Source organism: Cyprinodon variegatus, unplaced genomic scaffold (genome assembly GCF_000732505.1).
Source record: "Cyprinodon variegatus isolate N-32 unplaced genomic scaffold, C_variegatus-1.0 Scaffold264, whole genome shotgun sequence".
In the NCBI taxonomy this organism is placed as follows: domain Eukaryota; kingdom Metazoa; phylum Chordata; class Actinopteri; order Cyprinodontiformes; family Cyprinodontidae; genus Cyprinodon; species Cyprinodon variegatus.
Window position 1 is genome coordinate 438,507 of NW_015150717.1, and position 12,807 is coordinate 451,313.

A 12,807-nucleotide genomic window follows, 5' to 3' on the forward strand; every position below is an offset into this window, starting at 1 on the left:
ATATATATATATATATATATATATATATATATATATATATATATATATATATATAAATATATATACATTTATTTTTGTAACCACAGAACCCTTCAGAGTCATGGAGTAGAGGCTGATAACTATCTCCATACAAGACACTGAACCATCACAGGGCAGCAAAGATACACACAGGAAAACCAACCTAACACTCATGCTTGTTGCGCCTTACAAAAGAATTCACATTGTGTTTTAAGAGAAAAATGTGGTGCAGTTCAATTCATTTAATAAGGACTGTATATGACAGTTGGTAATAACTGTTAAGTCGAAGAAAAAATTATCCATACATATTGGTATAAATAGAACTAGCGGTGAGTTACAGTATGGTCAAAATGTAGAAATGCACAGCAAATAGATTAATGCTTAGCAAATAACAAACTATAGCAACTTCTGCAGTGTAAAAAACTAGACAAATCACATGCATATAAAAAATGCTGCTCAAGAAAAATTGTGCACTTGCAGTGAACAGAAAGCAGCAACATGCAAGCACCTTGCAAATACAAAACCTACTACTAACATATAAATTATGCTAACAAACTAAACAAATACAAAGGAAAAAATGCTAAAAGTACAGGTAGTAATAAGATCTAATAGTAAATAGAAAGCTACAAGCAATTTCTGGATAGTATAAATGTTCCAGACCCTTATTAAAGACATAAACGGGAAGCTCACATAGCTTATGTTTTAAAATAGCTTAAAATGAGTACTTATGTTCCTTGGGGAGACATCCTGTTTATGTCTATGCTAGGGGTCTGATCGATAGACATTAATTCATAGCATTGTCTATGATCTGGTCCCATATGAGTCTATGATTGTTTCCCCCTGTAGTCTGAAGCAATTCCATCAAACAGAGCGGGTTTGCAGGATCTCTTTAACTGCAGCTGGTTTTGCTACAAGCAGCGTTTTTATTTGCAAGTGGTAAATTAGTTTGTTTTCTCATTTTTTCTCATTTTAGTGTTTGCAGGCTTTACTTTTGTCTTTGCAGTACTTTTTGTATTTGCTGCGCATTTATGTGTTCACAGTGTGTTTGCATTTGTATTCACGCTACATGACTCCATGCCCTTAAAGGTCCTTACTTTTTTTGTCAAAAGCATTTTTTCCCCCTCAAAATTATTACAGTTATAGAACCTTTAGAGTGGTTGAGAATACAAGTGTTAATTCTACTGGAAAAAAATAATGTAAAAAAAGTTTATGCAGTTTTACCGGTCTTCTGACTGCTTCTTTTATCAATGAAATCCTTTTCAAATCTTTCAGTTTAAATGGATGGTCATGGTTTGGTGGATTTGCAGTTATGCCATACTTGGAAATTTTTTGGATGTTTTTGATTTTTTTTTTGAAGACCTAACCCCTCTTTAAACGTCCTCACAACTTTCTTCCTGTCAGTTGTGTTCCTGTGTCCTAGGAATGCTGTTTCTACACTAATGGTCTCTAACACACCTGTAAGGCTTACACAGAACAGCTGGATTAATATTGTGATTAAATTAGCCAGACGATGAGATGCTGAAATCATTAATGATTTACTTCTTAATTAATCAGTTGCCCTGGATTCTATTTTGACTAATTAAAATGAAAGAGAAGGAATACAAATATATTACAACTTTTCTGGCTTTTCAAAAACATGCATAATTTCCCTCCCTAATCACAATACCATACTGTATGTGCTACATTGAGCAGATGACAATAATTCCTCCAAAATCCAATGAATTTTGCTGTTGAAATGTAAAACAATTCTTTTTGGCTTTGGAAGGTAGCTAGTGTACTTGGTCAAAACCCATGCACGGATACATAGTACATGTGTCTGGCTAGGATTTAACTCCAAGATCTTTCATCAAGAACAGCGTAGAATTGCTTTACACTGCAGCTCAGGACATAAATGTAGTGTTTTGGAGTTAAAGCTGCAAAGGTAAATGAAAAAAAAAAAAGTTTTTATTAACTTTTTACAGTCCTAAAGGAAACGCTTCTGTTAGACGTATATTTAACAGAAACATTAATGTTATTTTTACAAAATATCTGTGCCCTTCATGTCGAGCTTTCAAAGGCTTACAAAGTCCTTTAGTGTAAGCTTCTGTCAGACTCTCTTGAGTCATTGCTAATCATCGAACTCTTTTGAGTTTTTCTCCTGATGTCAGCCAAACAACAAAAGTGCTGTGCCGTGCAAAAGCCCACATTTAATGGATTCCTTCAAGACCGGTTGACATCACACTCATGGAAATCCAAGCATCTACCATGTTTTTAGTTTTGGCACAACATTAAAAGTACTGCTGCTTACCAAGATGGCAGGTTTTAATTCAGTATGAAGGCAAACTGGGCTTTAAGGACCACTTCACTGTACATCAAGGCAGCTGACATCTTTCCCATCTACCCGGCCTGGTTTAAGATCAGTCAGTCAGAACAAATAAAGTCTGAATGTCACAACACTTTGACAACCCAGCTTTCAAGACAGAACAATCCACATCTAACATTAATGTCCGCAATATAAATAGCCTGAGAAATGGTCAATGTTCAGCTGAAGACCTCCAGTAAGTTGGAGGATGAATTATGTATGATTTCTACACTGACACAAACACCCTGCCTGTCAGAGTCTATAAGCACATCCACAGGAGCGCACAGTGGATTTGTCACAAGTGTGTAGGAAGTTCCTGCTACAATGTGATGGCATTATTTAAACATTCAGGCAAAGAAAAACTCATATCACTTATTAAAGTATCCAGAATTTTCCAAAAGATGAAGGGAAAAAGGCTTCTTAAGTTTGCAGCAGCAGCAGGCCTCTTTTTGGGGGTTAAAAAGATTGCTTAAAATCTCCTACTCTGCTATATTCAAATATATTTTTAAACTTCAAAGTAAATATTAACTTTTCCAATTTAGAGTACCTTCTTACTCTTTTATCCCCCTGCAAACTTGAATGAAAAAAATATTTCAATTTATTTGACTTGTAATATTTACTATAAAAACCCAGCAGTAAACATAATCATCTCAATATTATTACTCCTGACTGCCTTACAACTCTGGTTTGCAGATCAGACACTACATGTTCATGTTTTTAGCCTGAATCAAATTAAAATTTAACATTCCATGCATGTGTAAAGTTGTGCTTTCTTCTCAGTAAATGTGTACGCTTTTAGAGGAGCAGTAATAAACATTTGTTTCTATCGACTCCTCTAGAGTCACTGCTTTGTGTTCTGATGTACGGCCTCTGCTGTATTTTCTTTTATTTTTAACTGATAGCAAATTGAAGTACTGGCGGACTAATTGACAAATTGTCCTGGGCATCAATATAACATTCTGGATTTTTAGAGAAAGAGTTAAACTTTTCTTTTTATGGCGGAAGGATTACACAAAAAAAAAAACCCAGTTAACTAAACACTGGCCGAAAAACCCTTTAAACCCAGGAACAATTGGCTTTTTTTGGCAGTGGGAACAGCTCACTGTGATGTGTCTACTACTCGGCAAGCGACCGTTAAAATCGCTTTGGATCTGATCGGCATACAGTGGGAACACCAGACCCGGGTTGGCACGTTAAATTATGTAATGACTTTGAGTTCAACATATGTACGTCACAACACTGCATTGGTCGCGTGTTAAATAAGAAGCTCGAACAACTCTGCTTGTATTTGAGAAACATGGATGAAACATGGCAAGATAGAGAGGTTTGTGAGCTCCTTATGATCTGCCGAAGAAGAGGAGCTTCATTGCCAGGTTTAAGGAACCGTTCCAGTATTTGCAGTTTATTTGTCGTACTGTCGACATTAGCAACGCTCACCCAGCGTGATGCTGTCATCAAAAACGCAGTGGTGAGGGACAGTGGCCACGCAGCTTGCCAGCAGGGGGTTAGACCTGGCTTATCAGTCCAATGGTAGAAAGAGCCAAAAGCCGAATGTTAGCGGGACAAGCCAGTTTTAAAAAACCCAGGATTTCAGTGTGAAAGCGTCTTTATTGTAAACATTTTCTGAACTTCTCAGTTGAAAAAAGTAAAGTAAGCTAAAATACACACATTCAGTCCTGCTAATACTGAGTTAAACAAACACATACCATTTCATTTAGCTATCACCAAGGTCTTGGCATTAGTCTGACTCTAAGTTGATTTCTTTACATTTCAGAGCATGCATGGAACCATGGTTTCGTGGTTTGGCACTGGCTTTAAAGCATAGCTTCAAACTTTAATAGTGTTGAGATCAGGATTTATCCAGAAGCTTGATAATTTCCTACTTTATCCATTAAAATGTTGTGATGTTTGTCAGGGATCATTATCCTGTAGGAACACCAACAGTGTAAAGGTTTTAACCATCTAGCTATTGAAACGAAGAGAAATTCTTGCATCTTTATTATTCCATTACCTTTTTGCAGTAACAATAACAGGTATTACCAGCATCATGCTGAGGTATGTTCAGTTGGTTATGTTACTGGTAATAACAGGTATTACCAGTAACATAACCAACTGAACATACCTCAACATGATGCTGCCACCACCATGTTTAACAGTTAGTACAGTGCTCTTACGCTTTAATATGTCACCTTGACTCCTCAAAGCATAATTGTTCTTTTGATCACATATTTAGCTCAATCTTTGTTAGACTGGCCTTATTTCTAACAGGACCTAATTTCAGGTTTGTAATTCTTTCAGTTTAAATAGATGTATAAATCCCTTCTTTATGAACGTTGACACTCAGGTTAAGAGCCAGTGTCCTAAAATTCCAAGGTGCTACCCTCGCTCAGTATATTCCTGGGCATACACTGTGCAACATTTTCAAGTGTTGCACACAGCTACAGCTGAAACAGTACAACGAAACCGCAGGGTTTCAAAGCTCACGATGTATGTTTTAACACTGTGCGCCCCGACACTCGGATGCGACCTTACGCCGGCCGACTGAATTTCAAACAGGTTTCATTGTCTCCCGACCTTACGATTCCTGATCGGGAGAACGGTGGTTGTGAGAGGCTGATCGCCCTTGCTAACCCCTGTATACTACACGACGCAAGTCGGCCTGATCGAAACATTCTCGCATGACTGGATAATCAGCCCGAAAATGGCAAATATGCCCGACACATGCCCGACATGAGGGGGTTAACTCTTGTTTCTGTAGAAGCTGAGGAGGATGTATTTAAGCCTTTGTTTTGGAGTATAAAGACATGATAAATATAAAAGATTCCAAATCTTTAGGCCTGGAGTTGAATGATTGTTCCACCATCTTCTAGTTGGGTATGAGTATTCATTTTCTGAATTTTCTTGAACATCCAAGCCAATATTTTCTATTGTGTGTTTGTGTCTGTGTGTGAGTTTTTTGTCACACATGCCCAAAACAGATTTAAACAGGGGTATTCAAACACAAAATGATCCAAATACAGATCAAAGCTGGTTGGGAAAAGCAGGTAAGCCATAAATATTAAGAACAAGCCCAAATCCACAAACAGTTGAAGACATATGGATTGTTCTTGAAAGCCAGGTCTTTACCAGGAAATCAAACAATTCAAATGATTTCCAAAAAATGCCAGAAGTTTGCTGATAGCTTCAACAGATCATATATTTTTATGTAACTTTCTTAGAGATGTATAACAAAAGGCAAGCAGGAAGTGTGTATAAATGTTGGCCTGTATGCATAATTTGGACCCTGGGTGAAATAGAGAGACTTTTACAACAAATTCTACTCATGCAGCCAGTCCTTGTTTTATGTTCTGTGATAAATGTAAAAACCATAATTTAAATGCATCCAAGTTTGATATTCATGTATTTCTCATTGGCAATGTAGCTTATATAACATTGAGAGCATATTTCTTTGTAAACTAATCATCAAGCCAGTTTAGCTTACGACCAACCACTGAAACGGACTATTTAGAACCTCGAAAGCTCACATATTAGTTTGGTTTTATTTAGCTTTAATAATCTCTGCAGAAATCTCTGTAAACTGTGCTCCTAGGGGTTGTTCTGCTTCAAAAAATTATCCATGATTTTACAGAGCCAAGCCCATAAACACATCCTTATGTTTTCCACAGTATATTTCATACAGACTGCAAAACAATGAAAGGTGAACTTATGGCGTAAGCTCTAGAGGTGATGTCTGTCGTTCAGGGCAGGGTTGTTGTTTTATGTTTTTTATTATACCCTGGATGAGTTAAACAACTGCTGTCTGCAGCATCATCTCTGAGAAACAGACATGACAGCTTTGTCAATCATCTGTTCCAGCTCTCTGAAGGGGAGACAAATATTTCCCATAATACTGAACAATTTCTTTAAAAAAAAAATAGCCTTAGGTATTTTTTTTGTTGAGAACCCACAAAACCACTTAGCTTCTGATTGTGTTTTAGGATAGAAAGAGATTTTTCTGCAGTGTATGCAACTGTTGGTGTAACTAGAACTTCCTGTCTCCTGGTGTTTACTAGACAGGACTGAAGTGACATTATGAGGTTAGGCTTCTGCTAGATTTCTACAAAAGAAGGAAAATCTATTTTTTTTTAACTCTATCTATAACTAAACTAAACTACGTTTCGCACCTTTCACAGAAGCACCAAACGGATTATGTGCAACAGCCTGCGACCCATCAGCCTGAGAGATGATTATTGCATCAGTTCCGGGTTCAGCTTCAACTTCATCTTCAGCTCCTTTCCTGTCTTCATTTACAGAAAAAGGAAACAAACCGTCTTTAGGTAGTTTTCAAAGTAATACCAATGAATCTTTCATTGACAAATCCGAACCTGTCCACAGCAGGGCGAATAACCTGCATGACTGAGATGTTTTTCTCTGGTTAGTTAAAAAATTATATAGGTTTTTAAAAACTGCTTGAGGCATATTCGTGTGAATTGGATATCTAGTGATTATTGAATATGATGACAGAGAGGCCCACTTTATACTTTGAACTCTCACTTTCCTGTTAAAATGGAAAATTATTTTTTTTCCCCTTTACTTTAAAGAACATTAAAATTGAGTTCCAAAAAAATAAAATAAAGATACTGTTTTGAATGAACTATTAGTGAATTACTGCTTTAGCTATACCCAGGATCTTCTTGTTTTGAACTATGTTGCTGTTAATGCAGATGTATTTTTTTTTACTTTCTGGTTGAACAGAAGTGTGAAACTATTTTGAGTCCCTAAGTCGAATTTCTTTCAAGGCCATAAGAAAGATATCACATTGAAAAATCCTCAGAGCAGTGATTTAAAACTGAAATTGTGCGAGTTCAACAACACAGAAGATTTCAGCTATAACCACACCATCGAAGCACTATATTTCTTTGACTGATTAGTTATTATTTGCCCCCCCCCCAAAAAAAAAAAAATCAATCAGTTGTTTTGGTATCAAACAAGCTTTTAAAGAGCAGTCATCTGTCCTCCTGCAGTATAACCCAATTGTTAGGTTTATCCATGCATGGATCAGTCCTTTACAGTACTGGGCCATGTGGGGAAAAGCCCGGCGCTGTCAGGGTAGATGTTGCCACTTTGCCGATCGTTTTTGTCTAACAGCTCGGAGGCTGAGAGCCTCTCCACAGAGAGAATCCCTAATCAAATTCCCTTTTATTCCTGGCTTCCCTCACTCCTCACCCAGAATCACGCTGCATTACAACAAACTAACATATGCCCACATCCTTATCTCCAGTTGCTCCTTCTGTTGTCTCTCAGTTCTGTGTGCTGCTCCATCCAGGACATACGCAAAACCCCCTCTGATCCCCATTCCTTCAATCCATCAACAACAACTGTCATTAGTCTAAATATTAAAAAGCAGATATGTGGAAGAATTCCTTCTGTGCAGGTTAGTGAGATGTTCTGTGATGAAAGGATGTGGCGACGGAGAGATTTATTAATAATGAAGCTCTGAGGGCTCACCAAGTGTAGAGATGCGGGGGAAAAGAAATGAGCAACTGGAGAGAGCCAGCTGAACATCACAGGGGAGAGAGGTGGAGTTTAGCAGCGATACAGATGGAAAAATAGATGGGTAACAAAAAAAATTCTGTGCAACAGAAAGAGATAAGAAGCGAGCTGGGACAAGAAATAGAAATGAGAACCAAATCTTCTGCTTTGCTTTGCATTATTACTTACTAGAACCGGAGGGCGAACCAGCAATTGCACCTGAAAGAGAATAAGAAAGGGAAGAGGAGATGAGAACTTGTTTATTTATGCATTCAATTTGCCTAAAGACTTGACTCTGCCTCATTTATCAGACTCAGGTGGCAGAAGGCTGTTAAGAAAAATAAGGGTTGCAGAGGACCACCACTCATCGTTCCTGAGTAATAAAAGGATTTGAACTGCCTCCCTCTTGTCCCAAATCTGACTGTCTCACTGCATCTTCAGTTTATGCTTTCTTGCAAAGTGCATATCCACTTAAATTTTTTCAAATAAAGCTTATTTTTTGATTAACATAAATGTAGTCCTACACTATAGAGTATTATGATTTCTGTCTTAACCAAGCTTTGGCAGTTTTATTTCATGATACAACCTGGAGAAGGCCGCAAGCATTTTAATGCTTAAAAGCCACAAATTGAATCCAGGAGTTTAAAAAAGCAGGGATGAGGTCTGAAGGTGTGTGTCAGTCCTGATATAAGTGAGATAGCAACAACAGCATAACGGGGAAAAAAGGCAGACAGCTTTAAGCAGTAAGGGCACACACAGAAGCATCTCTGCTGGTGTTTTTGGCTGTCTCTTTAAGTGCATAAAGAGTGTGTCAGTGTTAAGGCAGAAAACTGGGGAGGGGCTGCCCTAGATTATTATTTTATCATAGCTAGCTACTGAGGCTGGTTACTCCCTCCAAAAGGATTTCCTGCCCACACACCACTGTGCTGTCGCACAGCCCTGCTCTCTGCAAGGAGGTCAAAGAAACTCTTTGAGCTTTGTATCCTCATCATCTTTTATACTCTTCTTTTTTTAAAATCTTCTCTTTTGCTGGGGGTTATGCATATACCTCTTAATTTATTAAAGCTCATTTAAAAAAGTTAATCTCAATCTTTCCAAAAATCATTTTAGAGAAAAGACACTGCATGTCAGCTGTTGTTAGATAAGAAAATTTGAGCAGCAAATTGGTTGTTAAAATACAATTAAAGAATCCTTTACACCACAGCAAGACATCAGTGTTTCAGCTGTCTGCAGACAGTTACTGCCAACAAATGAAACAAAATACACAGGAACAAAGTTTGTCTAAGGTTTGATTTACAGACGATTCATCTAATCTTTTTTGGTAACAATCCCTAATTGGTACAAAACCAACAAAACGCATCATGTAAGCAGTTCATTTCATCTGTGGAAAAACATAGAGACTTGATATAATGTATTAGCCTGTCACAGCCATAGCAGGTAAACCACAAGTGACTCCGGCCATATTTGGCGAGACCAATCAAAGGCGGGGCTGTATGATGTGTCACTCTCAGTAGCTTTCTTCTTTTCTGCTAGCATGGCAGCAAGATGGCGGCGACAATGAGCAATGCTTTAATAATCCCGTTTCTGTTACCCTAAGTGAGATGGATCTAACTTTAAAACCCCTAAAACTGACAGCTTTAGTGTCACTACTTTTTAAAAAGAAGTCCATGGCATGATTCATGGACCACAAAATTACAAAAATAGTGCACCACGCTTGGAGTTTTTTTTGCATCTCATCCGTAATTATCTAATTGGTTTTAACCTGATAACACTCACCCTGTTAATCCCGTCTTTGAAATTGAGCTCTACCAGCTCCTTACCAGATGGACACGCTGCGTATAGGACGTATCAGCATGGCTGGCCAGCATAATAATCTATAGACTTAACAAACTAATCAATCTTCCTCCATTTTAGCTCTTTTAGAAAGCAGTTAGAGGGTAGGCTGCAGATTACAAATTGTGCATCTCTGATAGTGGCCAATTGCTAGGATGTGGGAAAAAAAAAACTCTCAATATTAATATTATATTAAAACAGTCTGACCTAAATTGGTGTAACTTATAAAAAAATTGTTTTGTAAACAATCCTACATTTTTTTGAAATTGAAAACTCACAGGAGTTTGAAGAGGCTATATTTCTAACTTCCTCTAGCACCTAGTTGTGCAACAGTGCTAATGCTAGTTTTTGCAGTAAAATGAATTTAAACAGAAACTACAGGAGAGAGAAAGGTGTATAAAAGGAGCATGGGATTGCCATATTTGAAAGCTGACACAAACACATTATAAGCATGCAGTTCATGCCCACTACTCCAAAAGGGTCTGAAATAGGATGCTTTGGTTGCAAAACGTCTGCTGGACAGGTAAATTATGTCTAATTCTGTAGTAAGTACTCTATTTTTTAAATGAGGAAACATGTATAGTTGAAAATATGTAAGGTGATATGTTGGCAACAAAGGATGCGTTCCAGCAAACAGTCGAGAGCAGGGCGATTCTGACAACAAGTTATTTAATCCCAACTGTTGCAATAAGTTGCTTCTAATTTCTTAATGAGAGGCAACTTGATTTAGCCGCAGTGTACCGGCCAGAAAAAACACGTTTATGTGGGTTAGAGCAGTGAACTTGGGCTCTGAGAAGGTTGCATGTAGCTGGTTTAAAGCCCATTGCCTCCACTCTGGGTTCCTGAGCAAAACCCATAACTCCAAACTGCTCCCGGGCGCCACAAAGATGGCAGCCCACTGCTTCACAAGGGGATGGGTTAAATGCAGAGATAAATTTCTCCAATGTGAGCTCAATAAGTTTCCATTAACAAACAATAATGTCAAATGACACAAAAAGTCAGTCTGTTTCAGAAGGGTCCAATCATGGGAATACAGAGAAAACATCTAAGGAGATTAAAGAAACTAACAAAATTAGGCCAAGAACTGCCCAATAAATTTTTTTTTATTAATTTAATGCCCAACACATTATCATAAACTGAAAGTATAGTGGGGACCCATTGTCTTTAATGAAAAAAATGGTCCAGAAAAAAAATTCAGAATGCTCGTAATCTGGGATCACTTAAGTGTGTGACCTTTTTTTTTTGTGGCAACAGTTTTTGGGGGGGCAGGCAATGTATTTTTCTAATTTACCCGGTAATAGCAAAGAATATTTTTTTTTCTACTACATTTTTTAACATAATATAAATCAACATTTTATTTTACTTAACTCTTATTTAGTATTTTTTTTATGTATTATTTTTTTAAGTTTTGTGTTATTTGAATTATTAGTGTGAATTAATTAATAATTTTCTTTAATGGGAGGGTATGTAAACCTTTAGGCACAACTGCTTATGTGCATCTCTGAGATCTGCTGCGAGTGCAGGCACATGTGCACACTTGACCTCAGCAGAGGGTAGGGCCCAGGTGTGCTGATCCACACACCGCAGTTCTGCCATGAAGGAAATTAGAATCTTAAGGACACTCTGCAAGTACAACTTGAAATTACAGCCTTTTCTTTAAATTTACAGTTACATGCAAAGCCAATATCTAACTTCCCATTAATGATCACCATTGAGTACAGCTGGTCATTTCTCTTTAGCAGCATCAAGATACTGTTATTCTCTGGCAGAACTCATCCAACTGTCCGACTTTTATAACAATGGAGAAGTTGGAATTGTACCATCAGTTCAAATATTTAAGTGAGTTAATCTGATATCTCTTTGCTTCGGTCATGATCAAGACCCAAATGCATCCTACAGATGAAAGAAAAAGTCAGATGTGAAAGATCTGACTCTTAAGCTTTAACAACAATACATTTTTTTTGGAAGGATTAGGAACACTGAATCAATCATCAAGCTTGGTAGTGGTATAATAATGCTTTGGAGCATTTTTATACTCAGTGGTTCTGCTGCAGGAGTGGTCAAATATTTAACAAGAATTGCTCCAGGGGTTTGAAGGAGGCTACAGAAAGCATAAAGTTAGGTTGACACATTTCATTTACTTAACAGCTAGTGGAAAACTTTGCATGTTTTGAGTCCATGTTTAGAATTTTGACCATTTATTATGCATTTTTTTAATTTAAAATCTGTAATTTCGATAAACTACATATATATTTTATCTTATCCAGCAGTGAAGATGAGGAAAGTTCTAACCAGAACTACTTCCGAACCACATGTCTCAACATATGGATTAAAATATTCTCAGTGGTAGGATGCAGAAGGAGGTACGTACAGGTGTTGGGGGTTCCAGTTGGCGGAGGCAGGTAGGAACCTGCTTTCCAGGACTTGGCTTTGAAGCCTTTCTTGCATCGCTGGCAATCTTGCCCGGTGGTGTTGTGTTCACACTGGCACTGGAGGTTCCCTTCAATCAGCAGGCACTGGGAGGCATGGAGGTTACACTTACACCTGTAAGAAGAACCAGAAAAAACAGTCAGCATGTGGAAATGTACACTATGATCCACTAATGCAGCATGTGGGAATGCTATAAATACATCGGGGATTTAAATGGAAATAAAGAATTTTTTTTTTTTTTAACAGAGGAATATTAAAAATGTACCGACATCTGTTTCAAAAACAGATTGCTGAAACTGCATTTAGAAAAAAACAAACCCTACAAAACTGACTGATTTATGCAATATCTTAAGAAATGTTTCTTTGATGCGATGGTTTATTGTGTTAACAGTCATATTTCCATTTCTAATATATTCATTTTTGCCTCAGAAGTCAGTGACAGAACCACAGCATCCTTTTCCTGTTTTGATGTTTGCTCACACAGTTTGTACAGCTGCCATCCCATCTGATTCTGTTATTTGATTTCACTTGCAGCATTACTTCCACTACCCACTGAGGGAAGTGAAAAAATTATAGATTTTCTCTTAATTAGTTTATTTAGTAATGGATTGTGAAAATTACACATTTTGCAAATACATATATTGGTCACTTGACAGTAAATCAATATGTACAGT

At 37.4% G+C, this 12,807-nt stretch overlaps 1 protein-coding gene across 1 annotated transcript in view; it reads right to left on the reverse strand.

Moving 5' to 3' along the window:
* LOC107089750 (netrin-G2-like) overlaps positions 1–12,807 on the reverse strand; it is a 94,935-nt gene that overhangs the window by 30,669 nt on the left and 51,459 nt on the right. Inside the window, exons 4-5 of the mRNA XM_015382700.1 lie at positions 12,075–12,247; positions 8,060–8,089 (exon numbers count right to left, since the gene is read on the reverse strand). Of these exons, the coding sequence (XP_015238186.1) occupies positions 8,060–8,089; positions 12,075–12,247 (203 nt within the window). The remainder of the gene's footprint in view (positions 1–8,059; positions 8,090–12,074; positions 12,248–12,807) is intronic.